General features: G+C 47.5%; 12 protein-coding genes across 12 annotated transcripts; 5 read left to right on the top strand and 7 right to left on the bottom strand.

The window, feature by feature from the left end:
• Positions 1–3,688: 3,688 nt before the first annotated feature.
• Positions 3,689–5,069, bottom strand: HD556DRAFT_1308982 (major intrinsic protein superfamily membrane channel protein; the record flags this gene model as incomplete). The annotated part of the gene is made up of 8 exons (XM_041300216.1): positions 3,689–3,764; positions 3,816–4,153; positions 4,204–4,242; positions 4,291–4,485; positions 4,539–4,597; positions 4,650–4,683; positions 4,743–4,866; positions 4,921–5,069. 8 exons carry the CDS (start codon positions 5,067–5,069, stop codon positions 3,689–3,691), a joined length of 1,014 nt encoding a protein of 337 aa, XP_041159493.1.
• A 327-nt stretch (positions 5,070–5,396) lies between these two features.
• On the bottom strand, positions 5,397–6,061 carry HD556DRAFT_530833 (uncharacterized protein). Its single transcript, XM_041310884.1, has 2 exons — positions 5,694–6,061; positions 5,397–5,638 (listed from the first exon to the last, which is right to left on the bottom strand). The coding sequence occupies exons 1-2, from the start codon at positions 5,964–5,966 to the stop codon at positions 5,597–5,599; spliced, it is 315 nt and encodes a 104-aa protein (XP_041159492.1). The 5' UTR covers positions 5,967–6,061; the 3' UTR covers positions 5,397–5,596.
• Positions 6,062–6,086: 25 nt separating this feature from the next.
• Positions 6,087–9,282, bottom strand: HD556DRAFT_1480305 (GCFC-domain-containing protein; the record flags this gene model as incomplete). The annotated part of the gene is made up of 10 exons (XM_041308620.1): positions 6,087–6,868; positions 6,926–7,183; positions 7,234–7,794; positions 7,844–8,091; positions 8,146–8,261; positions 8,315–8,423; positions 8,469–8,663; positions 8,710–8,906; positions 8,961–9,034; positions 9,091–9,282. The coding sequence occupies 10 exons, from the start codon at positions 9,277–9,279 to the stop codon at positions 6,542–6,544; spliced, it is 2,274 nt and encodes a 757-aa protein (XP_041159491.1). The 3' UTR covers positions 6,087–6,541.
• An 89-nt stretch (positions 9,283–9,371) lies between these two features.
• HD556DRAFT_1444032 (uncharacterized protein) lies at positions 9,372–11,056 on the top strand (the record flags this gene model as incomplete). Its single annotated transcript, XM_041306720.1, has 6 exons — positions 9,372–9,603; positions 9,660–9,801; positions 9,915–10,088; positions 10,149–10,398; positions 10,452–10,596; positions 10,647–11,056. The coding sequence occupies 6 exons, from the start codon at positions 9,372–9,374 to the stop codon at positions 11,054–11,056; spliced, it is 1,353 nt and encodes a 450-aa protein (XP_041159490.1).
• Positions 11,057–11,616: 560 nt separating this feature from the next.
• On the bottom strand, positions 11,617–13,191 carry HD556DRAFT_1376914 (CYTH-like domain-containing protein). The gene is made up of 6 exons (XM_041303117.1): positions 12,773–13,191; positions 12,672–12,727; positions 12,342–12,612; positions 12,159–12,289; positions 11,885–12,105; positions 11,617–11,833 (listed from the first exon to the last, which is right to left on the bottom strand). Exons 1-5 carry the CDS (start codon positions 13,101–13,103, stop codon positions 11,920–11,922), a joined length of 975 nt encoding a protein of 324 aa, XP_041159489.1. The 5' UTR covers positions 13,104–13,191; the 3' UTR covers positions 11,617–11,833; positions 11,885–11,919.
• On the bottom strand, positions 13,192–14,564 carry HD556DRAFT_1376912 (Zinc/iron permease). The gene is made up of 5 exons (XM_041303116.1): positions 14,350–14,564; positions 14,217–14,292; positions 13,748–14,157; positions 13,513–13,694; positions 13,192–13,456 (listed from the first exon to the last, which is right to left on the bottom strand). The coding sequence occupies exons 1-5, from the start codon at positions 14,447–14,449 to the stop codon at positions 13,295–13,297; spliced, it is 930 nt and encodes a 309-aa protein (XP_041159488.1). The 5' UTR covers positions 14,450–14,564; the 3' UTR covers positions 13,192–13,294.
• A 1,419-nt stretch (positions 14,565–15,983) lies between these two features.
• Positions 15,984–16,811, bottom strand: HD556DRAFT_530982 (uncharacterized protein). Its single transcript, XM_041310885.1, has 2 exons — positions 16,266–16,811; positions 15,984–16,197 (listed from the first exon to the last, which is right to left on the bottom strand). Exons 1-2 carry the CDS (start codon positions 16,693–16,695, stop codon positions 16,151–16,153), a joined length of 477 nt encoding a protein of 158 aa, XP_041159487.1. The 5' UTR covers positions 16,696–16,811; the 3' UTR covers positions 15,984–16,150.
• A 33-nt stretch (positions 16,812–16,844) lies between these two features.
• On the top strand, positions 16,845–18,203 carry HD556DRAFT_1432412 (mitochondrial K+-H+ exchange-related-domain-containing protein; the record flags this gene model as incomplete). The annotated part of the gene is made up of 5 exons (XM_041305119.1): positions 16,845–17,111; positions 17,175–17,345; positions 17,395–17,575; positions 17,669–17,728; positions 17,806–18,203. 5 exons carry the CDS (start codon positions 16,845–16,847, stop codon positions 18,201–18,203), a joined length of 1,077 nt encoding a protein of 358 aa, XP_041159486.1.
• Positions 18,204–18,658: 455 nt separating this feature from the next.
• HD556DRAFT_1444027 (uncharacterized protein) lies at positions 18,659–19,048 on the top strand (the record flags this gene model as incomplete). Its single annotated transcript, XM_041306719.1, has 1 exon — positions 18,659–19,048. One exon carries the CDS (start codon positions 18,659–18,661, stop codon positions 19,046–19,048), a length of 390 nt encoding a protein of 129 aa, XP_041159485.1.
• A 1,166-nt stretch (positions 19,049–20,214) lies between these two features.
• On the top strand, positions 20,215–22,115 carry HD556DRAFT_1376893 (NAD(P)-binding protein). Its single transcript, XM_041303115.1, has 7 exons — positions 20,215–20,450; positions 20,516–20,750; positions 20,809–20,849; positions 20,907–21,067; positions 21,116–21,282; positions 21,334–21,833; positions 21,883–22,115. The coding sequence occupies exons 1-7, from the start codon at positions 20,412–20,414 to the stop codon at positions 21,931–21,933; spliced, it is 1,194 nt and encodes a 397-aa protein (XP_041159484.1). The 5' UTR covers positions 20,215–20,411; the 3' UTR covers positions 21,934–22,115.
• Positions 22,116–23,902: 1,787 nt separating this feature from the next.
• On the top strand, positions 23,903–24,261 carry HD556DRAFT_1444025 (uncharacterized protein; the record flags this gene model as incomplete). The annotated part of the gene is made up of 2 exons (XM_041306718.1): positions 23,903–23,935; positions 23,995–24,261. The coding sequence occupies 2 exons, from the start codon at positions 23,903–23,905 to the stop codon at positions 24,259–24,261; spliced, it is 300 nt and encodes a 99-aa protein (XP_041159483.1).
• Positions 24,262–25,213: 952 nt separating this feature from the next.
• HD556DRAFT_529901 (uncharacterized protein) lies at positions 25,214–26,047 on the bottom strand. Its single transcript, XM_041310882.1, has 3 exons — positions 25,570–26,047; positions 25,381–25,518; positions 25,214–25,299 (listed from the first exon to the last, which is right to left on the bottom strand). The coding sequence occupies exons 1-2, from the start codon at positions 25,900–25,902 to the stop codon at positions 25,447–25,449; spliced, it is 405 nt and encodes a 134-aa protein (XP_041159482.1). The 5' UTR covers positions 25,903–26,047; the 3' UTR covers positions 25,214–25,299; positions 25,381–25,446.
• Positions 26,048–27,973: the final 1,926 nt, after the last annotated feature.

The following is a 27,973-nucleotide window of genomic DNA, read 5'->3' as shown; positions in this document are numbered from 1 at the left end:
GCTAGTAGTCACCCTCTACTAATCAGTTCTTGAAGTCGTGATTCTAGAAGTATATGCCCCAGCATTATTCGAAGACGGGCCAGGCAGTGAAAATGACCAGCGCTACCACAAAACAAACCTTTCTACATCATGCAACATATTGTTAGAAACGCCGTGCTGGACGGTTGTGTTGTGCCGAGGGTGAACCACGTTCAACCACCTTTCTTTCCGGCGCTTTCCAATGCCAACGACGATTCATCTACATGAAAGGCACCACCTAAACCTCAATCGACTTGATCTACAACTCGGGTTGTCCTTTACCCATCTCTTTGTATGTCCAGAATACCTGCCATCTGCGCTCATCTAACTCCCAAGTCAAGTTTCACTGGTGCATGCGCCCTCACAGCACCAAACACAATTCGTCCATCCCTTTCGCTGCCTCTGCCCTTCTCTGGTGATTGAAGGTGCGCTTTTGGCGTCCATGTCCTCACATGACCACCATCGTCCTTTTCCGCCCAAGCCCACCTTCCCTCTGCTAAACCTATCCCGTCGACAACACCGGACTCGCCGTCACCGAGTTATCTAACATGATGTCCCCCGGGTATGGAGGACTGTACTGCTCGAATCTTATCGACATCATCATTGCCTGGGCGAGCCTGTACGGGTATCACTGCTATCAAACATCATCCTCGCACTCGCACCGCGAATGGCAACAATAACTTAGACATGTTGTTCGCTTCGGGATCCTCCGTTGAAGTTTGACGAGCTTTAAAACACATGGAGATATGTCTCCCTCTTACTTGGAAACAAATTTTTCCTTGTCATGTGTGGCCTTCTTTAGTTAGAGTGATCAACTTTTCTTGCAGGTCTTCCGTTTTACACTTAGCAGCTGTGCGCAAAAATCTTGACAGTAGCGCATGAGACATGAGTATATTAGGATGTACAACCGCATCGCGTGTGTTGTGTCTTCCCCCTAGCTTATCATTATCATATCCTCACCCTTCCATTTTCGATGAACTTGAACAACTCCAACCGTTCCGACAGGCACGAACCCAGACAATGAAGCAGAGCTAAATTCACCAAAAGAGCTTGCGAAGAAACGAGATCATATTGTGCCGTTCTCCTGATGAAATTCGCTTATTTATTCTTGTTTCTTCAGCGATCTTCTTCGACTTTTTGCGGGAAATCCCTGCGCATGGAAGCTCCCGGTATAGTGAACGGAGATGAATCTGTTATCGCTGGATAAGATTGGCAGTGCATCGAGGAACCAGAGTCAGGACAGTGGTTCACGAGTCGAAGTACCAGATGGTTCACTTCACCAAAGGTGAATACTCAGTACTCAGGGACGACCAGGAGGACACTAGGTTGTGTCGAACTCATTGTCCCCTGTTTTACGCCCAAGTTTGATCATCCGCTAAAATGTACTTTCTGAGAAGTCGACACAGTCGAGTATCTGTTCGAGAGAGAGAGAACACGCTCTATTCATGAAGCTTGAAGCTTGACAACCAGTGCGAGTTTGACGTCGTGACTGGTTTTTCAGAATCGCATTGCGGCATAGTGGTGCACCGGTGAGCACTCACGTTGTCCAGACTTCATTTCCTAATGTATATATTCATGTCACGCGCTACTGTCAAGGTAAGCGCCGCTGTGATTATCGTGGAAGTGAGTCGAAGATATCAAATTAAGTTAAGGAACATCATGACTGACTGTTCTGTCTTGATGAACTTTGGCGAGTTCTTGAACGACTGACGGCAACAACTCGTTCAACCACTCTTTAAATCCATTTCACCGAATTGTCACAGTTCCCATCACGACAATATCACAGAACGGCTCTGATCTAGTGTCCTTGGCTTGCACAGCGCTCATCATGAGACAGCGTGAGGAAGATGAGGAAGACGAAGGACTATCCGGTGATGTGTGACCTGTGCAAGTCCATTAATATTTTCACTGTGTTTCTTGTGGACGAGGTACAGCCTGAGAGCATTATAGCTAGTATGCGCTCCCATGCATTGATAGCAGTTCAGTATATTCTGTTGGATGTAACCTAGCTATTAATGATTGCGCAAGCCCACTAGTATGACTTGGGCTAGAAAATGACAATATTTGGAATACCAAATTAGGACATGTTTTGGGCGGTAGTGCTCAGGAATTACCGCTTTGGGCAACTTTCGATGTTTGCCCGCAAGGTCTCGACTCTCGGCCACTGAAAATTATTTATCGTTAGTAGAGTTACTTGGAGTGAGTATTTTCCAAAGGTGCTCCTTACTAGCTACCGGAGATGATCGATGAGATATCGATGAAAAGTTTTCTGAGGGCCTAGACTGCTGGTACCTTGCTTTCGCCATGGCTTGGCAGCCGAATGGTGGCGGTTATCATCATGATCTGTCGACTACTTACAATGATGTGTCAAATCAGCGGTTCTTAAGTTGATGAAATCCTTGGAAAAAACACTTAGCGAAAACACTTCAATAAGCATTCCGACATTTTTCTGATGGCTTGGCGAAAGTAGGCAGGAGGGCCTTGGGAGGAGGTTTCGAGGTGTAGGTAGTATCAGAGGTTGTAGTTGGCACGTGATGCGGAAGGTATCGGTTGTAGGCAGAGGAAGACTACTGAGGGTGGTAGTAGACGCGCGATGGCAAAGTTTGGACCCGAGCAGAAAATACCTTACCGAGGGGTGCTGGAGGTCTTGATTTCTGCTGTAAGTGAGGTAACGCACGTAACTTGTTTTCGGGAGCTTTTGAGCCTCGGGTAACAGGGCGACATACACAGCCTGAGGAGAAAATTCATTTGCTACCCGACTGTCATTTAGAAGACTCCAGCCTTGCGACAAAGCCGTTCTGTCAGCCCAACCGTAAACTACCCTGCCGGTGACATCGTTACTGGACGCAGCTGGCCAATTCGTTTCGTGGTTGCAGTCGTGCGACAGGACCTCAGGCTGTACTCCCACTAGGTACATAGGGCCTAGACTCAGTAGTAGTAATCCTAAACGGAACGAGAGGTAGGGCTAGCTAGCGACAGCCCCTGACAAGAGCTTTCGCAGGCTCGAAACCGCTAGCCTCACCTCGCTCTACTAGCCTCCCTCTGGCCCAGCTAACAGACCCTTATCTTGGTAGACGGGTGTCTGCAGCAGGCGCTAAGGAGGTGGTCAACCGTCAGACTCGATGGCGCTCTGCTGGACGTTTCTGACATGGGCTTCGATTTCCCTGTCAGTTTGCTAAAATCTGAAGGTTTGCGACCTGGGATGACGTTATTGACATAATATTTTCCTTCATCTAACATAGAGGAAAGTAACTAGTAGAACACGTAGTCATCTCGGAAGGCCCGGATCTTTCGAGAGTACACAGATCAACGTCACAGGGGTTATTAATTCGGCTCGAAACAATACCAGAGTCGTAGCCAAGCAGACAGCTCTTTCCAGTACGTTGGACGGTGCTTTGTGTCAAACGATGGGAACGAAAAGACCAAGTAATGACATTGTGCGAGAAACAACGAATAAACGAAAAGCCTTCAACTCAAAACTTGGGTGTCGCGTGCCTAAGCGAACTTCATTCTAGTACGTCCCGTCTACGTAAATTCCAACTTATCGGTGGGACTTTACTTAAAAATACAAAAAAACACACATTGAGTGATGGGCATCATACGTATAGTGTATCAAAAAACATGTCCGAGCTACTAGTGTCATTACGAGCGTTGTCAATCATCAATATCATCAAACTATTTCTGCAACCCCATTACGTTTGGTGCGAGCGCACGAGTGCAGGTGATGTCTTTCAGCCTGTTCACTCCTACATATCAACAAGTTAGTATTGGCGTCATACAGAAACATTAAAACGTACGGCCTGTTCGTAACACTTTCTAAACCCCTGTAGAGCATAGAATCATAGAAGAACGCAGCCACAATCATGCCAAAAATTGGACCAAGGATAGGGCACCAGAGCCAATACTGGTTCCTGAAGTTGAAGACTGCGCTACCGTACCCAACCATGGCGGTAAGGATACGGGGCCCCAGGTCACGGGCAGGATTAAGGGCTGCTCCAGTATCCATGCCAAGAGCCGAACTGATGCCAAGGATTACAAAAAATATTCCAACAGGAAGAACACCAGCAGGCAAAGGACCATTTCTTTTATCCGTGAACATGAAAATTCCGGTAAGGAGCATGGCAGACCCTATAAACTACATTGGGTTGTCAGTGTGTGTTCAATTGAAGACCGCTAGTTACTCACTTCAGCGAAGAAGGCGGAGACTGAAGGAAGATAATCGGCCTAGATAGATTTGAGCCGAAGGAAATCATGTCAAAGATCTAAACCTACCGCGTAGGTCCCAAAAAGATTACCAGATACCGCAATTGTACGAATATCGGAGCCCCCTTCGACGATGTCGATCGCATTGAAGTAAGTAGCGTAGACTACACCTGCCCCACATAGGGCGCCCAGGACTTGCGCAAGGATGTAGATTGGAACCTTTTTCCAGGGGAAACCGCGGACAGTAGCAAATGCTATGGTGACCTTACTAGGAGTCAGCACAAATAGTCACATGCAAAATATTCAGAGGTACCCACCGCAGGGTTCACATGACCACCTGAGTAGTTTGCAGAGATCCATACACCAAGGGACAGTCCTGACCAGCTTGTAAGGAAGACGTCGACATACAAAGATGAAGGTTCGCTCACCAATGGCCCAAGCGAGGTTGGATGTGACAGCATTCTGTGAACAAACACCAATGAGTTTCAGTCCATCCATCACTTTCGATCCCTTGAACTCACCCCTGCCGGGCTTGCAGATACACTTTTATTGGCAGAGAGATTTGCCTGGCAATTGCCACCACAGCCAAGCAAGCATAGAATGAAGGCACCCATGAACTCGGCTGCTGGTGCGGAGATGTGCTCCCTGCAACAGGTCCAGTCAGCTATTGTCAATATTTTGCGGACAGGTAGGTACTACCTGATGCTTGACCATCGGTTGGGGTACGGAGAACATTGATCGCAGTCAGCGAAGTCAACGACTCCTAGGACGGTCATATCGTTGGGTCGAGTTGAATAAGAGTTGTTCGACGTCTCGGAATGACGAGGCTTTTCGATGATACCGGTCATCTTGTGCTGAGAAAAAGGAAGGACAGAGTGCTAAAGCTCCTGTGGAACAGGGTCTGGCAACTGCCTATTTTATAGTTGCCTGTTGTTATCATCTATGATGAGCATCACGTACATGGCCCAACCGGGCTCCGGATGTGAGCGTAATGGATGAACCCACCTGCGGAAAGATTATACACATATTATCTATGCATATTATTTTGCTTAATACATACTCGGAGTCTCGGACCTGTCAGCCAATCAGAACGCACGAATTAGTGTAAGGCAACGTAACGTACATCTCGGACTAGCACAACCGTGTGTGCTTTGCATCGACAAAACGGTCGGCAAAAAGCATTCATACCGCACTATACCATGCAGGGAGATGAACAAACAGGGTCTGCTATTATTATCGCAACAGCGTGAACATCGTTCCGGGGCCTTCGCATCAACTGAACCAATTCGAAGTGGAAACAAATCGAGCCGGTCTAAGTTCGTCCATCAGTTTAAATCCCAATTTGATTTTCATCAAGAATCTCATGATGATCTCATCAATCTTCGAAAAGGCTCGAACGCACTGAGTCACGTTGCAACTTCTTCGAGAGTTCCGTATCGGTTAAAATAGGTTTGAATAGGATGGTCACGTACAAGGGGAGACGGCAAATTCCTGGACAGAAGCCTCCACTGCCATGGAGTTGTCGCTCTCAGTGTGGTTCGTGAATTGCGAATAACATGATTCAGTGAAAGCAGACAACCAAAAACGTCCAAAACAGTCACCGAGGAGGCCACGCGTACCGCACTCTCCCAGAGGACCCCGATGAGAGATAGCGACTGATCCTGCATCGAAACCAACCAGAAAAGATTCCACAGCGCAAAAGATACAACATTCATATCGCATAAAACAGAGCCGGACTCGTGCATTCATTTGTCGGCTTCAATTAATTTGAGTAAAACTCACGAATTCTACGGCAGTTACCCGACGGTTACCGCACACAATTCAAATATTAGGTATTCCGACGAGGTAAAGCACGTAACACAAGACGTATCAAGCAGAAAAAATATTCATTCTGTCGAATCTGTGGCAGATCTGCAGTCAGCGTCTAGAAATGTGATATGGGACAAAAACAATGGCGCGATCATGGAGGCGCATGACAGTGGGAAATGCTACAACGGCGCAAGTGTCTGACAGCGGAACGAACCGTTCATGCGTATAGAAGCCGCAGAGGCTTTGCACGACAGTCATTTGGCTTCATATTGGTCTTCCGAGCGCCGAGCGGTGATAGTGTGATTACGTGGGAGGTACCCTGCACTATCCTCGCCATACAACGGGGACTACTCGGAGAGAAACAAAGGGATAACTTGAGGCAATTACATACCCCGCTTGAATATCACCATAAGAACAAACTGTCAACTCAAGACGCCAAAGAATTTAATGGCGCTTTCAGTGCGCGTATTACTTCGTATGGCATTATGGCAATCATCTAGAAGATGTAGAGTTAGCCACGCAAATATCCGACATTCCCGTCAATTACCTCTCGAGTTATTTCCTCTCCTCCAACCTCCCATCCGCTTTCGGCAATTGGTAAAACTACATTGTTCATATGTCGGATGCAAAGATCGTCAATGGCCAACTTTCCGCCAGTATACTTGCGCCATTGAATGAGGGTATCCAAAAACTTTGACGCGTGGCAAAGTAGACGCCGACGGGCGGCAATGGCATCTGGATCGAAAACGGGGCAGTTGAGTGCAACAAAGGGAGCTATCAGGGACTCCGATGCTGATACAGAGCGTTCGAAAACGGAAAACACCGATTTTAATATCATCTAGATAATTGCGTCAGAATAGCAACTCGTTCGTGGTGACCATGAGTATCCAGTCACCTGGAATTTGGGGTTGTCGTGTCCGATGGAAGCTTCCACTTGTTCTGCCAAGTTTATCATATTGCGGGTATCCAATGCCGAGTACGAGTCAAGCGCGCCTGCCTCGACTACCTTGCAGATGAGGGGCACGACTGCTGTGGAAATCATAGCGGAAACCAAGTCATCATTCGGGCCTGTATCCGACCCTGGATCATCATTATCTCCACAGTACTCGTGTAGTGAAGCACACCACGAAAATTCATCCAAGGTGTGCGAATTCTGACACTTATGGTAGATTAGCGCCTCATGGCATAGAAAAATCAACACACCTCAAAGGGGTTCCATCCAAGAAGGTCTAGCCGCACCCAGAACTCCCAAGCACCGACGAGTCCAAGCCCACCCCATGCACCAGTATAGCTATCACTAAAGCGTCTACGCCATCCACCAAACCACTTAGCCAACCCCAAACTCGGATCTCTGAACTCTGCTGCATGCACATCAGATAACAAACTATGCCCATCATTGGCTATTCTTTCCATAGCACTTTGATAATCTATGGCGTCTGATGGGGGTAAAGAGGAGTCCGTTGAGTAGCCCTCCTCTCGGTCCAGTTGCGTTATGATGGCCCTGGCTGCACGTCCACGCCCACGATGAAGTCGACGGGCTATTCGCGCGGCCCTTCGCTCACGGCGTACAGTAACAGGGTTTGCTCGAGGTAGAACGCGTCCTAAATCATCCACCTCTTCAGATTGATCTGTGGCCGCCAAAAGAGAACCGAAAATCAAAGATAGATCATCTTGGTTATCCGCTTGGCGTCGCTGAGCAATCATTCCAGAGCGTTCTTTGAGTATTGAAACAAATTCATCCTCAAGCTTCTCCAGCTTCGGAAACTAAGCATCCGTGAGATTTTGCTTGATGTAAGATAGGGATGATACTAACCTTCTCATCGAGAAATGTGGCCACACTTTCGACCCATTCCTTGAATGCAGCGAACCACGACCTTTTTGCTTCAGCTTTGGCAATCATCTCGCGTAGCTCTGATTCACGGACATCCAATTGTTCTCGTTCATCGACCAATGATGATGCTGCCTTCACATTTGTTGTGTGCGACGTAGTCATCGCGGTCAAAGACTGAGACAGGCGGTCCATTGCCGGTCCAAGAGATGGTATCGCAGTCGATGTAGGAACTTATCCAAGGCTCCAGTTAGTCAACGGCAATTCCAGAAGGACACAAGTCTCACTTGCGGCAGGCTTGTAGACCTGTCTTGCGGGAGATACCTCATGAGAAGTTGGGAATGGACCACCTCTCCGTAACTGTTCCCTTTCCCACTCCATGGTCTCCTCGTCTTCCTCATCGCTGTTTTTACAATGTTAGTCAAATCAAATCCACAGCAAAATGCTTATACATACGCATCTGCGATCATCTCTTGCATAGCATCCTTGCGCTTCGAAGCTTCAATTTTTTTCGACTTCTTGCCAAGTGCAATGCGCTCTTGAGCGCTGGTATACTCCGCGTACTCTATCCTTCGTCAGGCTGGTGCAAAAAAGCTGATAAATGACATACCGTCGTCTCCTTCTCCAAGCTCATCCTCTTCACGCATCAATCGACTTTCTGGATGTGGACCCTGCGGTACGGTATCACGTTTCGTGACAGAAAGAGATATAAAATCATCTTCTGTACCATGAGTCCGCATACGTTCTCGTTTTTGTTTAGCTGATAGTATAGACGATTCCGAAGGAATCACTGTGTCAACATCGTCTACACGTCATTAGACAGTGAACAAGGCACCTAAGCAAGATCTTACCAGCGATCTCAGTGACCTCTATACTAGTTTCACCCGGATCCATCGAAACGTCTGCGTCATAACCTTCAGCGACTGTGGCACGTCGCGACGAAGGCGTGCTTGCTTTCAGCTGTGAGAGGTACGCCTGGTCATATACGGGTGCCCCATTAGAATGGGGAGTGATAGTGGCTTGGTCAAGCGAGACAGGCAACACATTCCTAATAGATCTCATTAGCAAACCAAATTCTACAGCAGTACAGATATGAACATACGCAGGATGAGCGCTCAGGGACAACTTTTGACTAAGACTCGATTTCTTCAATTGAAAGACTTCCCCATCTCCTGCCTGACACCTTAAGTGGTAAGCAAGAATTTGACAGTATATGAAGTGAAAACACGAACCTCCTCGTCACCACCGAAACTAAGCGTAGATTTAGGCTTAGTGCGTTTGGCTTTGTTCTTGAGTCTAGACGCGAGAGCTATTGGCGACTCTTCGACGGTCTCTCCATTCCCAGATGTTGTTTGTGATGTATCTTCAGGTGACTTCTCCCTACCCCTTGGAGTCAGCTTTGACTTGGGTTTTTTGAACATTATTGACAAGGAGTTTGCGAATTGAATGGAAGAGTGACCACAGGACAACTTGGGCAAGCCAGCAGAATTTTCCCACGCTATCTACTTTCATCATGTCTACTGCACGTCCGCGTCCAAGGCCACGTCCAGTGGCAAAGCCTAAGACTGCATCGTCGACAACAGTCGACCCAAATTCAACACCATCTCCAGTGCAACCCTCCTCTTCTACGAGCACAACGCAAAATCCTATTGCAGGGAACAAGTTAGATGACGAAGATTCTATATTCTTGCGTAATCGCGGAAGAACCTCTCAATGCTGGAACAAGCTTCGGGCAATGACAAAGGGTGTGCCCGCTCTCATAGGTTATCACATTGATCTCACCCCAAAATCCGATGCTTAGACACTCCGTCCGACAAAGCTGATGAGGACGACCTCGATTGGGGTGAACAAACTGAACCGGAATCTACCCCGAGGCATCGCAAGAAGAAATCAAATAAACAGCATGAATTGCCTCGGTGGCAAACGGTGGACATAGTTACTCTGTGCGTGTGTCTCTCTAGTTCGTTGCTATATCTCGTGCTGTCAGAGTACCTCGGCATAGTACACGAATACCATCATGGTCGGCGGATCGGTTGTATTGATAGCTCCTCCGTAGCCTTTCTTCAGATAACGAAGAAGACGATTTTGAAATTACGGAAAACACACCAAGGATCTCTTCTAACGATTCGCCCCCCCGAAAACGAAAAAGAGACCGTAGCCGCTCGAAATCTATTACGCCACCCCCGCAACTTCCCATACACCAACTCAATAATGCAAGGGCATTGGTCAGGTTGTGTTAAAACCACATTGGGCGAAACTTGTATCACTCACGAAGATTAATATTTACCAGACAAGCGCTTGCTGTTGCACCACCTCGGGCCCCGTCACCAATTGAAATTCCCGATGACCCAACGGACACCTCTGACTTGAATCCAGAACTCGCAAAAATTGCCGAGGAAGTTCGTAGAAGGGCTGTAACAACCAAGAACATGCCAGAACAAGGCGGCGGCCCTGAGCTAGTTATCATCAAGGTTCGATGGCAGCCTCATCCACTGAATACAGCTGGCGCAAAGGATGTTTGGAACTTTAAAATGAAAAGAGTGGGTGCCTTTGGCAATGAGTAGCACCACTAATGGTACTAACTCTTTGTTAGCATGACACATTCCAGTACTTGTTTGAGGAGTTAGCAGACTTGGCCGCCGTCTTGGTAGACCATCTTGTCGTCAGTCATGATGGAAAGCGTTTGTTTGCTTCAGGCACACCTCACAGTCTTCGAATTTGGGCAGAAGGAGAGCTCGGTGCGTTATTCTCGGTGCGCGGGGGACGTGAAACTGAAAACCTTTAATAGAAGCATGTGATCAAACAACTTGGGATTACGTACGTGCTCAACGCCATCAACAGGCTCCAAAGGCCGCTCAGTCGTCAAAGAATTCACCGTCTCCGGAAAGAGAATCAGACCCAGAGTCGGAAGCCGAGTCCACTGGCGGTGACAAAATCAAACTGGTACTCAGATCCGCGGCTACCGAGGAAAATGTTAATCTTACAGTCCGACCTACAACAACGTGTGGAGCCATCGTGAAAGCGTTTCTCAAGGCAGCCGGTCTATCCGATCAATATCCTATTTCTTCTTCAAAGGACAAGCAGACAGCACAAGCGATACCTCAGCTAATGGTTGACGGTGACAAGATGGCAGATGACATGGAAATCGGAGAGGCAGATCTAGATGATGGAGATCTGGTCGAAGTTGTCGGATTGTGATTGCACTGGTTTGAATTTTTTCAGTTAGTCTGGGACATTATCATCTTACTGTTGTACTCTCACGCTAGTAGGCCTGGGAGGAGGGTTTTGTCGACCACAAAAAAGTTACCATCTGTCAAACTGTCTACGAGAACGCTGTGCTTGCTTTCGCACCTACTCAACATCTCGGGTATTCGACCGATGCCTCAAATAGTTTTGTCCTTCTCGTCGCATAATGCTGTCAAACTGTCCCGTTTGCCTGAATCAACCTCTAACCGCCTCAATTGATCCGTTCCTTAAATGCACTGCACGTGATATCCACGAGAGTCTCCTAAACTGCTCGACAGCTTTGCTTTGCTGAGCTTTGGAGAGTGCCTGTGGGATCTTCGTGTTCACTTGCCGCAATAACTGCGACATTTTGTGCACTACCGCCGCCCCGCCCACCCTCAAGCTCTGAGTATTGCTGATTGCATTTTGTTGTTATTCAATCTGTTGCAGCAACTCATGACATCTCGCATCGTGAATGTAAGTTGGTTCAAACCCTAACCCGTCCTGGGACAGTACGGATCAGTATGTTGCAGATTCACCCCGCTGAGTACTCAAAGAAACTCATAACAGACGATGACGGTAGAGCGGAATATCTGTTCTCGACTGCGCACCATGTGATACTGATCAAATGGAAGTTGGACGTTTGCAAATAATGTATGTGGTATAGGTACGGCTTGTCTTGACATTGTGTTCATTTTGGTGTGAAAATGGGAGTCGGGGAGTCGAAGCGTGAGCGGCATTGGCAACCCACTACTGTGTAGTAGTTACTAGAGCTCGTAATTCGGAATGCTCGAATATTACTTATTTATAGCTTCTGAAGAGTAACTCAAATGTAGTTACGTGTGCCAGCCATCATTCGCGTTCTTCACCAATATTCTGGCGTTATTGACAAACGATCGAATAAGCTCATCAAACGCGTTGCGGTCAATTTCTGACGCATTTGGATCCCCACGCTTGGAAGCAGTCGAAAGCAGCAATGCTGAGCGAGCGATCTCCACCTCCAACTCATGAAAAATTTGAGGCTTCATGGAGATATTTTAGTATCATATTCACGACAATTAAAAGGACATCATACCGGTACCGGTGGATTAGATGTCGTATTGTTACTGGAATGAACTTGGGTCAGGTCGATGTTGAACTCCTCATGAGAGTAGCATATCCTATCTTTCCGTCGTATGTGGGTTGGAGATCCAACGGGATGGGGAACTATCGAGTAGTCGTCATTATCGACTATCTGATGGGATGCATACAAGCATACCTGGAACTTCAAGCGACACGCTGACCCTCCAATCCGCCGCCCTCTTGGGACTAAATATGTTGAGGTTCCCAAGCCTTATTTTGCGTGTTATTTCAAGAACGGTGTTACTCTTCTCTTCGCGAGTAACGCGTATTTTTTCTCTATCCTCGGATAGATAGAAGGAGTCGACCACTTTGACATGGGTATACTCCAGGGGAGACGTCGGGTGAGACGGTTGAGATGATATTCGTTTCAGATCGTTGAGCATGTTGTTGAAGTGCCTGTGCTGGTTCTGCCGTTCCAAATGATCGCGTGAGCTATAGTTGAAGGACTACATGAAACAGAGCTGACAAGAGACATATTGGATTCGAATCGAACGTCAACCTCGTTCAAGTTCGGGATCAAGACTACCGATTGTCAGGCAAGGATCACGAACGACTTGGTGAACATACTTGTCTCCACAAGAACTGGCAATACCATCCGCTGCCCACTTGTGCGGTCCCTCAGGACACCAAGCTTTGCTTCTACCTCAATCTTTGCATCTGGATAAACAGGTCTCGTCACGATCATATGGTGAACGAAATCAGCGATCTCTCGAATGAATTCATCGAGAGGCTCGACACCGAGAATTGATAGTGACAATGGAGGCAAGCTAGTGTTCATGGTGGAAGGAACAGATGATTGATTGACTTTTGTGGCTTCGAAAGACTGGTCATCATGGCGGGCTCGTTTTAGTGGCGGTGATTCTTTATCATCAGACTGAGAGTGACTGTCGTCCGACATGAGAGAAGTGAACAATGAAGCTGGCCGCTCAGGCAATTCAAACACATGTTGGCCTTTCTACCCTGAGGCCTGGGATGATTGAGATCAACCTGGGATGTAACTAAACCCTATAAATTCCGCGTCTAGGCAGCATCTAGTCCTAGTGACCATTAACGTGTATTCTTTAAATTTATCTCAGACCTGCAACGGCATTAATGACCATGGCCCAGCATTGCACTAATTATAAATGGGAAAAACATTCCCAGCAACAGGAGAAGCGTTCGTGACGTTTTGGTGATGGTTTCTTGAGTGGGCGAAAGTGTGGGTTCTGAAGGCGACTTCACTACTGTCGCTACATAGAGAAAGGTACCTCCCTGTGGCGCATCAAGTCATCAGTACTAATTGAAGGTAAGAAACTAATGGATCTTACGCTAAATAGTAAGGGCGTTCCAACCGACAGGTTATTTCCATCACCGGTGTGGGTGTACAATATGTAAGAGAGGATGGCGCTAACTGGCGTCGCGAGACTGAAAATTAGCAAGTGTCTCTTGCACTCTGAAGGAGAAAGGGATGTTTCCAAGAGAGAGGATGTCAGAGCTAACGCTGTGGGTGCTGTTGTTTGTGGTCAGCAGGATTGGTGAGTAATAGAAAGCCATCAGGCGTACCCTTGTGTATTATGATAGCCAAGAAAACAACGAAAGATAGAGCACCCGATCGTGTCTCAAGAGACGACACGCCTAATGCGTATCCATCGACTAAAGCATGCACTGTAAGTCCTAACGACAGTGGGTATGCGCGTTGTAAGCTCGAGGAAGGGGCACGTCGCAACATTTGCCAAGTAGACGCGTGTGAACCGGGTAGTGTCATACCCTCCTCACGCTCAAGCTCATCAAGCGCGATATCAAAGTGGACATCTTCTACTTCGTGGCGAATCTCCAGAGGCAGCGGTCGAGCATGTGGGGATATATACTCCTCCACGAGGAACATGAATGCAAACCCCAAAAGTATGCATAACGCGATCTTGCGAGAGTACGATTCTGGTTCAGGGTCTCCAGCAATCGTCCTTGCTACTCCTCTGTTAATACTTTAACTTAGAGAGGCAGGAACTGTGAAGGAAAAGATACCAAGACGCACTCGGGAATAATAACACCAAGTGCAGCACCAATGAGTAATCCAGTGCTCAAGGTAGATAACTTCGCCAAGTGACTTTCTGCGAATTATAATGACGCTTAATCCAAGTGCAACTGAAGTTCAGCGTAGTGCATACTAGTCATTGACAACGACAGCGGTACGAGGCCAGCCCCAAAGGACGCAGCTCCCATGACTAGGGACATAGATGTGATGCGCAGGAAACCACTGGATGCCATTCCGCTCGTAAGATCAGAATTAGTACGATTGGTGTATGTCTTTGCAAAGTAACCAGGATGGAGTGTGACCTTAACATACCTGTAACACTGTTTTAACGATTCGCGGAGTTTGAATGCTCTCATCTCAACTTTGCTTCCGTGCGGTGCGATGTACAAGACACTTAAAAACTTGGAGCCCTCAGGTCACTTGCGAACGATTTGTCCAACAAGTGTGCAAATTATGGAAGACGGCGATTTTGTTTGAAGAGAGACCCATCTGATATTGCTTCGAATAAGCCGGCCGACCATCACCACTCGCGACGATCTGGTTCAGATAGACCAGCCAGTGACTGGCAGTGGTCCATCTGGATCCCCTACAGCAAGGTTCGAATGCTAGCAAGATGTTGAACTTTGGGATATGTGACGAGGAATAGTCGACAGACCTGACAAATTTGTGCGTGTTTGCCGACTCCATGGATAGATCTGATTTAACATCTGAATGGTCTTGATCTAACCATCTTTGCATCCCAGAGTCATTTACGCTAACCTTTAATTCTCTCATTCATCTAGAATGTCTGGTTTCATTTACCGTTCAAATGAAAGCTTGTTCGGAGCGTCTGTTCTCTCGATCCCGAATGTTGAGATCTATGCTATCGTAACCCTATCGCATATGTGGCGGAGGTTCACGTTCAGTTGCGCAATCTGCGACCATATACGCCATACGACCGTGATGTGTACATTAGTATCGAACCAGCCCAGCTTATACCGCGGACGAGACCGGCCGCTTCACTCTGGAAACACTTTGCAGTCTCATAGAACTTATGGTCTTAAATTAGCACTTGGACCCTACTGTCGACATTTTCTAAAAACAATTCGGTTTGTTATTGAATATTGAGTTATTGACACTTCTTCTATGACTAACGTCAGAACCGAACCATGCCAGTTAACCAGCCGCAGGACCTCTAATTAGTATATACATTGACGCTGGCGCCTGAGGGTGAAAGTCCCGAGCCAAAGAAGATGGGTGTGCCTCGACAGACGGTCCCAGGGCCCCTTTCTTGACGATGAATCCAATGATCTACTTCGCAAGCAACGTTGGCGCAAACTCCTGCAATAAGAAGTCCCCCCGCACTCTAATGGAACTCTAGGATCCAACATAGTGCCTACGAACCCGAAGCTTCGAAGGACATATATTTGAATTTGTTTTTTTACTAACAAACACGCGAACTTCTTGTTTTTGTTGACCGAAGAGGGAAAATTGAGCTGGTTTGCCCGTCGGCGTATAGCCAGAGATTCCGGGAGTACTAGCCCCACTTCAGGGAGTGTTAACCAATGCGTATTGTATGGCGGCACGAGCACCGGATGATCTATTGGAACGAGGTTCTTCATACATGAATTTGAATACTCGAGATTGAATTGTCGGTCCGATGTGATATACAGTCTACCCTGGTCGGAAGATTTACAACATAGGGAGTTATTCTTACATTCGTTACCGCGGGCTGATATGGAAGAGAATCATGCAAGTTCCGCGCTATCAAAGAACGAGAACAACTCAGGGATGTCACTTCGTGCGCTCAAAAGACGTCCCCGTTAGTCCAATACGAGAACGACAGTGATACAAGTGGCTATTTCACGTAATCATAGAGGTTAACAGTGGAAACTTCAGGCAAGAATTATCCCTCACCAACTAGGGAGAACGTCTTAGATAGTGTAGTGCATCAATCAGCTCAGGCTTTTAATGGCTGTCTCCAAGAACGGATCTCCAAATTCTATAAGTAACAGTATACGACAATAGTTAGATTGAGTATCAGCAAACGTGCAATTATGGCTGACTGACCTTTTCTAAGTTGTTCTGCCATTAAAACATCAACAAGATCTTCCTTATCACGTCTGTTCCCGTGCTCGCTCTTCACTCCCCAGGCATTATTCGCAGTTATTCCAATGTTACTTCCTCCTGCATTGTGATTTTGGCTTTCAGTCATTCTGCGGGAATTTCCCCCCATGCTCATTGCATCCTCTCGTCTCCTCGTCTTTGGATCTCTCCGTGAAGGACCATCGAAGGAAGAGCCGCCAGGCAGGCGGCGCTTAGATCCAGGGCTAGGCATCACCGATGAGATGTTTCCCAATATTTGAGTCGTAGCGGAATGGAGGAACGATGTATGAGAATCGCGGGCGCTCGGGCCACTTGCTACGAACTGGAAGTCATCAGGTGGAGGTGAATCAGATGAATCAGTTGAGATCGGAGAATCTGGATCAGGAGAGTTCATGGTGGACAGCGCTGGTCACGATGCAAGTCGCGTTCAGTCCTGGCTGCCACATGTCACGTGGTCCACTACCAACCTTCGAGAATCGGAGGTACTAGTTGCTGCTGTCCCAGACCTCACTACTAGTTCTGAGTATTCTTGCTTTCAGGATCATGTCTGCTCTTCCTAAAGCGATGCGTACAATGCGCATCATTGCTTTGCCTCTTTCTCGCCCAAATATTCCACCTGATCATGGCCTAAAGCCACACGCAATTTTTAACCCCAACCGGATGCTTATTTTCTACCACTTTGACCTCTCTCAAGGCAACAGTGTTAAAACCCAAGATCAGTCTAGTATAAAGCGAGCGGTGAAATGGGCGTCGATAAAGGCTGCCGACCTTTGGGCTGGTTTTGGAAAGGCACCCGAAGGCAGTTGGAAGGCAGGTCTTTCTCCCTGAAATATTGCATCCGGTCGTCATTTTTTTAATGTCTCGGTTATGTAGTTGCAAACTTATGAGTTTGGCGAACGCATCATCGATCGCATAGACTTCGAGGAGCTAGCCCTGAAAGGCGTTGACCCTTCTTTAGGGCCATCGATTACTGATGCAGATGTAACACACAAAGCAAATGAGGTAAATCTTTCGGAGAAGCAAAGTCCGACGGAGGCCTTGCGAGTAAGATGAATGACGCTCTATCCGAGCGTGTATTGATCTTGCCTGACAGATACCCCTCATTTATCCACCATCCATTTACGCTTCGCTACCACCCACGGGTGTGAATGAAGTGTCGCATCCCTCGATTGTACACCTCCGCACGCTTCTAACCAGTCGGGAGCCCCGGCATCGCAGAGGATTTTGGATGTGGATGGCAATTGCACCACTTACGGCCCCCTTCATGATTGTCCGTGAGTCTTCCGGTCGTGACGCGTTATTGAGTAACGTGTTTTCAACATTTACTCACACCTCCGACCTTCTTTTGAATCTATATGTGGTCATAGCTGTCATACCCAACCTGCCATTCTTCTTCTGTGTATGGAGATCTTGGTCACATTACAGAGGTCAGTGCAGTCTTTTTTTGAGACGGGATGACCTTTCTTTGTTTCTTCTTATGGACAACTCTGACCACCCTATACAGCATATAGAACTTCGCAATACCTATCGTCCCTTTTAGATCAGGGGTTGATCACGCCAGAGCCAAGCGCAGCACTTGATCAACTCTACACTTCTTACGTCCCATCCTTATCGAACATTGAAAGTTTGCGTTCACCGACGGCTCCCCCTCTCCGATCCGCGGCTTCATTACAAGCAAATACTCCAAACATGAATGACGGCCACCCGTCTCATGATCCGACAGCTTCTTCATCACAGCCTGATGCATCTAACGTACACAAGACCTCCCAACGATTATTACTCACTCGCAAAGCCATTCCGCAGATCTTGCAGCTTTTTGGTCTTCCACAATCGTCAGCAGCAGACATGTATCGCGCAGTAGAACAAGTGCGTGGACGTCTCGGAGGAACATCCGGCCGGTGACAGTTGATAATGAGCTACGCGTTTGCTTCTGCTTAATATTGGGGTGACAAGTTTGATGGGCATTGGGCATTAAATCCCATGGTGAGCAATGCGACGCGTATGATTGGTTGTATTAATAAAGCTGTTTTAGCTTTACCGCTCCTTTCACTAGTAGTAGTATTAGATCGTGAGTACGGATTTGCAAGGGGTACGGCACGGAACGTCTTTGAATAGACGTTCTCGATGGTTTTTCATTCTGATCTGACCACGTTAGAAAAGGCACTCTGTATTTGTAAGCCTGTTTGTTATCCTCGAGGCGGCATGTTTGACACGCTAGTGCTAAATGAGATGTTTTCAAAATTAGCACTGATCTTGTATACTTAACTTATCCCACCAACTTTAGAACAAGTCAATATCAATAACCCGGACAATTCGGCATTGGCAGGCGTCATTAAACGTCATCACATGCGAGCAGGATGACTCTTCGGCATCGGGGATTCATCTTAAATGCGGTTCCTGCTATTGGTCATGGAGTGTTGGCCCGTGGAGATGCTGACTGCATTCCACCGCTGGCTTCGGTGCAAGCTCCCTCAATAGGGATCGAGCCTGATGGCACAAACCACCATGAACTGGTCCAAGCTCGGACGAACCTTGCACCAACCCGGCCCCCAAATCACACGGCCTCCCGTTTGTCGGTGCTTGATATCATCTCTCAGATCACATCTACGTCGGCTCACGGCTTAATTGTGATATCGGTATGTGATCTTTCGCTACGGCCTTCAGAGAGTAATACCGACCACAATTCAAAGACACTCCCACTCAAGACCTGTACGGAGGTTGCGCTCAAAAAGCCTCGTGTCTATTGATATCTTTCGGTATCAAGGAACGGCCTGCCGATCACCACCGATGAACTTTGGCCCGTAGTGAGATACGTACAAGTACTGTAGAATCTGAAGGTCATGACGCTCAAGGTCCCACCGCTGACCAGAACAACCGACGCACTAACCAATATTGACATGCTTACCATACCACCGGGCTTAATAACAGGGTTCTACGCTAGTGCATCGCAATCTATGATGCACTTGTCGAATGAACCCATTCAGGCTATCCTATTCGATAGAATCCCGCAGACGGTAGCTCGCAGTTACTGCTTAAGGCCTGAGGCCTTAGCAGTTAAGTTATTAGGTTTCACGAATAGGCGTAAGTGCTAGTGATGGAGTCTCGGTTAGCTCGTCATCTGATCAATGCATAGATCTAACTGCAAATCAAACGGCGACGTCATCAATGTATCCCCGTAACATGCGGTATACGGGCCTAAGCAAATATCAATTGGCAAATTGCAGATCGGCGACCCTATAGGGACCCCCACACTGACGATGAGTTGTTCGTTAGTAGCTTGTGGCGTTTCCCAGCTATTGCCCCTAACTTGATGTCTCTTGCTCCGTTGGAGTGCTTTCACCTGTTCTCTCCTTACCGCACTCTTCCAGTGAATTTAAACAATGTCAATGATGTCATCACTGTCAAATCGTTACGCAATGTACAACTGTACTTTTAGTGTAGTATTCAAAATTTAGGAGGAGTGCATTACTTCTTGAAGGTACTATATAAGACAGATGTACTGCGTACTAGAATGAGTACAAGACAACCGACACTGGGGACTCGGAGCATCAAAGGACACGTCACTAGCCACGGCGAGCTAAGAGAGACAAGGTTCGTACTACGTCGTGGTGTGGTGAAGGATTTCTGCGTCACGACGTACGTACTGCACCCGAAACCACGCATTGCCCTCGTTCCTCCGGCTTCGGGTATGCTATCGACTCGGAGCATCACAGGACACGTCACTAGGGCATCATAGAACACCAATGTTCCACGTACTAGTTCAACTAGTGCAACCCTAAAGTGCACAACAGTCTTGACCTTGCCTTGGCAAGTCCTAGCTACTAGCGTACTAGTTCGGTTACAAACAGCCATCAATAGCCCCTATATAATCAACCATGAAACATTGATTATTCTAGGTAAACTTTTGTTGTACCGCCGACCTTCTCACAAGTCCGCTTTCGCTCTGAAGTTTTAATCATCAGTTATCATTGAAGCTTGAAGCTTGAAGACTGGTACTAATCAGATGTGAATTTTGATTCTGTCACAGCCTTGACCAGACTCGCCGGAAACAGTAGGTGACCGGACTCTCTCACCGTGACCTTACATTGCCAATTGCAACACTTGCCTATCATGTTCTTCATCTTCGGTGTGTTCAAGCGCGTTTATGCGGTAAGTCAGTTTCCAGTACAGATCATCCTAGGACTAGCCGTACTATCTCACTGTTTTTATCGCAGGCTTTCATTAGTCCACCTCACCCACCCAACGTGGAAGATAACGATGCTTCTCCTCCCCTGAAAATTGGTATTCTAGGCGCGGCCGCAATTGCTCCTCATGCTCTTATTCTGCCTGCGAAAAGCCATCCGGAGGTAGAGCTTTATGCTGTTGCAGCGCGAGACATCAGTCGTGCCGAGAATTTCGCGAAGAAGCATGGTTTCAAGAAGTGGTATGGAGGGAAAGATGGATACCAAGGTAAGCTAGACAATATGTTGATAGAGTGGCACCCTTTTTGTTTACTGCTGCATGACAGACCTTCTCGATGACCCTGCAGTAGACATGGTCTACAACCCCGTGCGTTCCAATTGAATGCCGCTGCGTGCGAAGTTTCTGTGACTGAGGGCCCGTTAGCTGCCCAATGGTTTACATTACGAATGGACAATGAAGGCTCTTGCTGCCGGAAAGCATGTGCTCTTGGAGAAGCCCAGTGGTAATACCGCCGAAGAAACGAGGCGCATGTTTTCTCTCGCGGACCAGAAGGGGCTCGTTCTTCTTGAGGCATTCCACTATAGGTAAATGTCTTTCTGATCGTAACAAAGCACTGTCTTGACGTATATCAGGTTTCACCCTGCTATTCAACGTGTCAGGGCCATCATTGACAACGGCGAACTGGGTGCTATCAAGGAGGTAAATGCAACTCTTACGCTCCCGAAGGGTATGGCTGGCAACGATGATGGTATTCGGATGAAATACGATCTTGGTGGTGGTGCGATGATGGATTGCGGATGTCAGCTTCCCCTTTCTCCTACGATGAACCCTTCTAACATGATCTTACAAGGTTATCCTTTAAGCTGTGTTCGTTATCTTGCATCAAGCAACCCTACTGCGGTGATGTCCGCAACCGCGGTACGGTACCCAAGAGATCCACGTATTGATACAGGCACCACTGCCAATCTCACTTTTGCTTCCTCGAAGCCTGGCGAGGAGCCAGTGAGGTCCACTATCAGATGCGACTTCGCCGTCCCTCCCCGATGGGGCTTTATCCCTCACTGGCCAGAAATTTCCGTACACGCAGTTTGTGAACGTGGCTCTATCGATGTGTTCAACTTCGTGATGCCCGTGATCTACCATTCTATCACTGTGAGACCTGACGGTGACGTTCCGAGGACCGAGAGGGTATACACGTTCGAGGGTGGTAAAGGAGAGGAGTGGTGGTCCACCTACAGGTACCAGCTGGAAGCTTTCGTAGACAAGATTAAGGGCCGAACACCACAAACCTGGGTGAGCCCTGAGGACTCCATTGCAAATATGGAATGGATAGAGAAAATTTATGAAGAGGTGAGTGAGTGTCACATCTCGGCGATGGTCTGTCTAATTGGACATGCAGAGTGGACTTGGGTCTCGACCCCAATCTACATATGTCCTCCCAACTGCTTGATGTTAGATTGGTTATTGTCATGCGTGTTTCAAAGCCCTATGTGCAGTTCGAGGAATATCAACATCAACCGGACAAGTATTTTGTTACCCTGTACCACACGGACCACGATCTGTTACTGCATGTACTTAGTTGCAATGTGTGATGTCACAACAACTCAGTCAACCCAGCATACATTTGCGACATTCAAACTAAGAGCACAGGAGAAACCTGAATTCAACGGTCTAGAAATATCGTACACAACTCATCTACATATCGACCACGAAGACAGTGATGGATTTTAGAAGGACCACATCGGAGACGATTGTCCCCAATGCAGTTGGTTGGCCAATGTTGGATCATTGCTGTTTCGGGAGGCATAAAGTTGGCTTGCGTGTGATCAATCTCCAGCGAAGCGCCAAGCGCTGTCGATCTAACCATACAGTAAACAGATAATGATAGCAATCACGAAGGCGTGATGCTGGGAGGATCCGGATAGAACGAAAAGCAAGTGGTTTGAGTTGTGAGAGTGACAGCAAGTGAAACGGGTACCCCGAAGACCATTGTACCGGACAAAGCATCAATGTACTTATCTCCGCTGAATCTCCACTGCACTGGTGAACTCCTGAGACCATGTGCTTTTCAATGATGATAATCAAGCTTCCGGTATAATCGTGTGTCAACCGTGGTGATCACACGGGTCTAAATCGAGCCCCACGCGCACTCAGGTAAAACCAATAATAAGGAGTGTTGTCCTTGCATTTCAGAAGATATGGTAACGGGGTCAGCGTTCAAACAACACTGCAACCAGTACCAACGGCCGTAGATAATTATGGACGGATCCTGGGGGGAGAACAGCTGTCAAGACGGATGTACGTATGTACTACGCACCGTACCTCCAATGGACAGCAATACCAATCCCACTTGCTGCCGCATAATTGTAATTGATGTGTTTAGCCAAATGTATTGCGCACCAGCATCCGGCGTAAAATTTCTTCGCGCGCCGAAACTAATCAACTGTGAACAAAACGACGCTCCCACTGCTGTAAGAGGGCACAGTCACCATTCCGATTACAAAACTTTCAAGCTCACCTCCACAATAAAATCGAAGCTGCTATACTAGCAATCGACTCTCGATTTGCATTACCTTGCTGGAGCTCCCATCATAGAAACTACGGAGTCAGTGCAAAACACCCGGAGCCATAAGGTCGTGCAGATATGCAAAGTCTGGTCAGAGGGTACTCAGTGCTGTTCACTGGTGCTCAAGATATGATTACCAACGCTGCCGATCACTTGAGTCATGGCCGGGAAGCTGCTATCGGGTATCATAGTAGGATTGAGGACAGCGTGTCGAGTCATCATTTGATCCAAACACCAGATCTTCAGAGAAGAACCGATGAATGTTGCGAAATATACGGAGAGGGAGAAGAGGGTCAAGACTCAACAGTAGGAGTAGGAGCACACAGGAAGCTGAACGATACACCCAATGAGGCTCCTTGTAATTGTTGGACGATATACGATTGTTGGCCACGGTGAAGAGGGTATCAAGACGAAGGCAGGCACCGGTAACTTTCATTGCAGTCTCTTTTGAGCAGGTAGAGCAGATAGCACCAATAAATATTGTGCGTGTCGTATGCACTGCGGTCCCGGAGGCCCAGTGCGAGTTGGTCAAAAATGTGAGATGATTTGATATGAGCGTGACATAGTCCAATTCAAAAACCAAAAACCAAAAACATCATGTCCAATGCCGCAATGCGTACAGAGCCAACGGTTGGATAAAAGACAGTTGTTGTGTTCAAGAGATCTTGATCGCTCGCGGAATTGTGCTACCTGCGTCCACTGGTGGATGTAGAAAGTGAAATGTACAACCAAGAAAGACCGAGAAAACGAACGAGAGGTCATGCATATGCCGTGTGACTAGTTGCCGAAAATTGTGTGAGCACTGCCACTGGGCGCTGTCTCCTTCCGAAGACCATCCGAGTCAAGCTTCAAGATGGGGCGGAACGCAAAGCTGCACAAACGCATCGTGAGTCGTCGACGATCAATTTTTATTCCCGTCTTCTAGTAATAATGAAGTCCTCTTAGAAAAAGAAGACAACTACATCATCTACGTCACACCCTTCATCCAGATCTCTCAGCGCTGCTAATACACCGAATGCACCTGTAGTATCATCGCACGTACAAGCCGCAAACAGACGCGCAGATCTCAAGTCAAAGTCAAAGTCAAAGTCAAAACCGTCATCAAGCAAGGTCACGGGAGAACGTGTTCTCGGAGGTGCGGACTATGTGACATTACTTATGGGCGGACGCAAGAAAGCTGCAGAGGAAGCTTTAAAGTTACCAAAAGACTGATCAACAGTGTGTTTGCAACTATTCCATCCCGCAGTGCACAGTTTTCAACCATTTTATAGAGACCTACATGAGGCTTTTAAGTCTACTATCGATTAAGCCCGGTGGAAATACCCAGTCATACGTGTTAGGATCTCCGAACTGTATCGTTTGCATGGCAGCTCTCTGTGCCTTCATGGGGTACCTCGGGAGATAATCAGGTCCCATTGGGTCGCTGTAACGTTTGTGGCCCATCGCGGGCGTCTCACCCCAAGTGGATCTAGATGTCGTGGTGATAATTACCATTTCGTCCATCTGTATATATGAACTTCGATGCACCACACGCTCTGCTACTCTTCTTGCGGCCTTCTTGCTGAGTGTCTTGTACATCATCTTGATGGTCGCTGGCGAGTTTTTTTAATTGTCAAACCGTCTACTACACATCTTTTCGTGTTGGCATGCCTCCTGGAGATGAATCCGGACATCCAGTGTGTAGCATACTGCCTTCGCTTTTTCGCTTCTAGATTGGGAGTTCAGCTGTTTTTCTTTTTTTGCGCTGATACTTCATCTAGTCTCCATAGCAGTACATGTTTCTTTCAGCCACAAATTAATCCCTCCTACCACTACTTGTCGTCACGGCAATATTCTCCGAGAACAAACCACATGGATCCGAAATCATTCATTCATCCTGCCCTCGCACTGCGAGTATGTCTGGTTGATTCGGAGCAACGCCGGCTTCTATTGATTGACCGTCACCATCCTAATCACCGTCGAGGACAACAACCACAGGTACTATGGCTGATCTGCGGAAGGCGCATGCCCTAGTGCTGTATCATCCACTGTGGTCTGACAGGTATCTGTGTAGTTGCTTTCTCCTAGACAGAGAAACCAGGAATAGAGAAAAGGATGAGGGAGAGGAACGTGTTCGTGAGAGATCACCTGATGAAAGTGTCGAGATACGTTTTGGGCTTGTAGAAACCCGAGATAACCACCAGGTTTTACACACGAAAAGCGTCCATCTTAGCGGAGTAACGGCCTAAATGTATGGTGATAACCGCAACACTGAATAGTTGGGGTATCGAACGCCGGAAGAAATGAGCAGAAATAAGTGTCTGCCCTCAAGATCCATCTAAAGATACATACAAACTTACGGGATGGCACTTAACAGATCATCGATAGTGAATTAGCATAGAATGCAGACAGTCTGTTTCATGATTGTGATGCCGTTCTCTGATCCAGTCGAGATGATTGAGGTCGTTGTAGCAGAAACTCCCTTCTGATCTAAAGGAAAAGAACATAAGAACACGAGCGATCGAACTGTCCTTCGCTCACAATAGTTAGCATTGCAAAGTCCGATACACTACAAGAGTCCCATGATGAGGAAACAAAGAGCGAAAAACATGAACAAATGTAAGAGTAAGTGGAAACATGAAAGAAAAATGCTTCACCAGTCATGTGGGGGAGATGCACAGTAAAGAACAAGCACAAGACGAGCTCACAATGCGACGGGTAGTGACTGCTCGGATGCTCCACCACGAGGTGTGGTGGAATCGAGGTGGCGCTACGCTGAAATTGCAATGACGAGGCTTGCTTGTAAGCCTGCTTTGCCATTGTTGCTGCGTTCGCTGGCTGTAGTGCAACGAACATTAACTGGAACAAAATCATTATACCACGGCGACAGTGAAGGAGCACACACCTGTTTGTATTGTACTGTAGCAAGCCCGACAATACGAGGACTGCGAGTAAAGATGGTCCGTCTTCGGGATTTCGGTTGCTCTATCCATCGGTATTGGAGTGGGAGCGGCGGAAGGTATTGTGAATATCTATGAATGAGCGAACTCAAGCTTTTGACCAGTCCTCCCGTAGATTGTACTGAAACCAGTTCCGATATATCATCATATATAACGGGAAATTGCTATGAGATCAGCATAGCATGTTGAAACTGACTGGGTAACATGCGTGAATTGCGGGAAATGCGGTTGGGGTGTGCACGGGCAATTGGGGGAGGAAAAAATTCAGTCCGAGGCGGAATACTGCGAATACTTACCATGGGGTACCCAAGGATTAGATACGGACAGGATGACTGGTGCACGAGATGTGCAGCACCAGGATTTGCAGCCAGGACATGTATCTAGCAACTGCTTGAGATTGAAATCGAGGCTTCACGGTATAGCGTTGAAAGCAACCTGAAATTGAGGTCGTAAAAATCAAATACATACATTTTCGGCGTGAACATTGAGATAACACAGATTAGAAATGAACCAGAGGATGAAATAACTGTCCATATACTACAGTGTCAATGCACGGCAGAAAAAAGAACGAACGAATCCGTAATGGAAGGTGTCATAGCTGCACGCTTGCTACGTCTGGCGCGGCAGTATGAGTACTATCAAGAGCAACAAGTGTCACGGGCTCCGAGGGGGCAGTAAGCTGAGTCTGTGATGGTGACGCCTGGGGCTGGACTTGGCCTTTCTGCTGCTGCGTTGGTTGTGCATTTGCATTAGCGTGCTGAGGTGATGCGCAACAAAAAAGAAGAAGTGCGAGACGAAGCGATAATCGGACGGGTAATGAATGCTTATATTTTGGTGATGTAGTAGGATTAGTGCTTGGAGCAGGCTGTGACGCGGATGCTTGTGGTTGGGTTTCCTGCTGCTTTTTTTCTGGCGGCGGTGGAAGAGTAAATATAACCTGGACCGAAATTATCAAACCACGATGATAGGAAATGCATGCGAAGAAATACATACCTCTCTGTCCTTTACTGCAGCCACTTCGACAACACGAGGACCACGAGACAATATGGACCGCCTTGGGCGTTGCTGGAGTTCAGTTGATCTATTGATGTTGGAGTGAGAGCGGCGGAAAGGCGACGAAAGGTGACCGAAGAGTACACTCGCACTCCCAAAAGAGGGTGCGACAGGGCGAGGGTGGCGGGAAGAGGAACGGTGATAGTTACCGTACGTTCCAGATGACTGAGATCAAGAGGTCAGAACATGAACCGATTAAAAACGCTGATGACACACATTAACGCCATGTGTCACGTCATTGAAAAAGTCTGGTGAAAGTTCATCATCCACGGCCTGTGTAGCGCGTACATCCATTAATGGCTCTTGAGCTGCCACCTGCAAGGGAGATATGAGCAAAATTCTCACTGAATAACCATGAGCTTTACATCAGATAAAGGTGGGAGGAGGTCTTCAAGGCCAGCTTCTTTGAGGATGACTCGAATGTCCCATGTGTACGCGTTTGTGTTTTCGCAACCAGTGACTAGCAGCTTTCCATCAGTTGAAAGGGCTGCACAGTCTACTTCATCTTCATGCTGAAGGGGTGGACCGATCGGGAGGTTGGTGTCGAGATTCCACAGACGTGCTGTCTTATCATCGGATGCACTTGCAAAGAAACGATCATTGACGGACAAGGAGATGGAGTAGACCCAGTATTGGTGACCGTCAAGGACTGTGGCCACGTGCCAGGTGGCTGTGTCGAATATCCTAATCGAGCCATATGAACCGGAGATAAGTCTCTTCCCGTCCAATGTCCATGCCAAGCTCAAAACTTGATAATCGTGTTTGAGCGTGTTAAGCAGGTCGCCTGTCTTGGCATCCCAGATTTTGACCGCATCCTCGTCGAGTCCGCCCGTTGCAATTTTCGTTGCATGGGGCGAGTATATCACCGCGTTCACCCACTGGTGCCCGGTTTTAATGACCAGGACAGTTTCGCCGCTCTCGACATCCCAGAC

This window comes from Suillus plorans (assembly GCF_016647745.1).
Source record: "Suillus plorans strain S12 chromosome Unknown HD556scaffold_33, whole genome shotgun sequence".
Lineage (NCBI taxonomy): Eukaryota > Fungi > Basidiomycota > Agaricomycetes > Boletales > Suillaceae > Suillus > Suillus plorans.
The sequence above is the reverse complement of the archived record's forward strand: the minus strand, read 5'-3'. Positions and strand labels throughout refer to the sequence as shown.

Bases quoted from the DNA above. Each gene is read 5' to 3' on its own strand.
- HD556DRAFT_530833 (XM_041310884.1), bottom strand. From the start codon at position 5,966: ATGCACGAGTCCGGCTCTGTTTTATGCGATATGAATGTTGTATCTTTT. The intron at 5,639-5,693 runs GTACGTGACCAT...CTCTCGAAGAAG, and splicing joins GGAATTTGCCGTCTCCCCTT to TTGCAACGTGACTCAGTGCG.
- HD556DRAFT_1376914 (XM_041303117.1), bottom strand. From the start codon at position 13,103: ATGTCGGACGACAGTCACTCTCAGTCTGATGATAAAGAATCACCGCCA. The intron at 12,728-12,772 runs GTATGTTCACCA...GACAATCGGTAG, and splicing joins GCCAGTTCTTGTGGAGACAA to TCTTGATCCCGAACTTGAAC. The intron at 12,106-12,158 runs GTATGATGTCCT...ATCTCCATGAAG, and splicing joins CATCTAATCCACCGGTACCG to CCTCAAATTTTTCATGAGTT.
- HD556DRAFT_1376912 (XM_041303116.1), bottom strand. From the start codon at position 14,449: ATGGCATCCAGTGGTTTCCTGCGCATCACATCTATGTCCCTAGTCATG. The intron at 14,293-14,349 runs GTATGCACTACG...TATAATTCGCAG, and splicing joins GCTGTCGTTGTCAATGACTA to AAAGTCACTTGGCGAAGTTA. The intron at 13,457-13,512 runs GTAAGATCCATT...GATGCGCCACAG, and splicing joins GAACGCCCTTACTATTTAGC to GGAGGTACCTTTCTCTATGT.
- HD556DRAFT_530982 (XM_041310885.1), bottom strand. From the start codon at position 16,695: ATGAACTCTCCTGATCCAGATTCTCCGATCTCAACTGATTCATCTGAT. The intron at 16,198-16,265 runs GTCAGTCAGCCA...TGTTACTTATAG, and splicing joins GGCAGAACAACTTAGAAAAG to AATTTGGAGATCCGTTCTTG.
- HD556DRAFT_1376893 (XM_041303115.1), top strand. From the start codon at position 20,412: ATGTTCTTCATCTTCGGTGTGTTCAAGCGCGTTTATGCG. The intron at 20,751-20,808 runs GTAAGCTAGACA...GCTGCATGACAG, and splicing joins AGGGAAAGATGGATACCAAG to ACCTTCTCGATGACCCTGCA. The intron at 20,850-20,906 runs GTGCGTTCCAAT...AGGGCCCGTTAG, and splicing joins TAGACATGGTCTACAACCCC to CTGCCCAATGGTTTACATTA.
- HD556DRAFT_529901 (XM_041310882.1), bottom strand. From the start codon at position 25,902: ATGATTTTGTTCCAGTTAATGTTCGTTGCACTACAGCCAGCGAACGCA. The intron at 25,519-25,569 runs GTGAGCGAAGGA...CTTTTCCTTTAG, and splicing joins ACTTTGCAATGCTAACTATT to ATCAGAAGGGAGTTTCTGCT.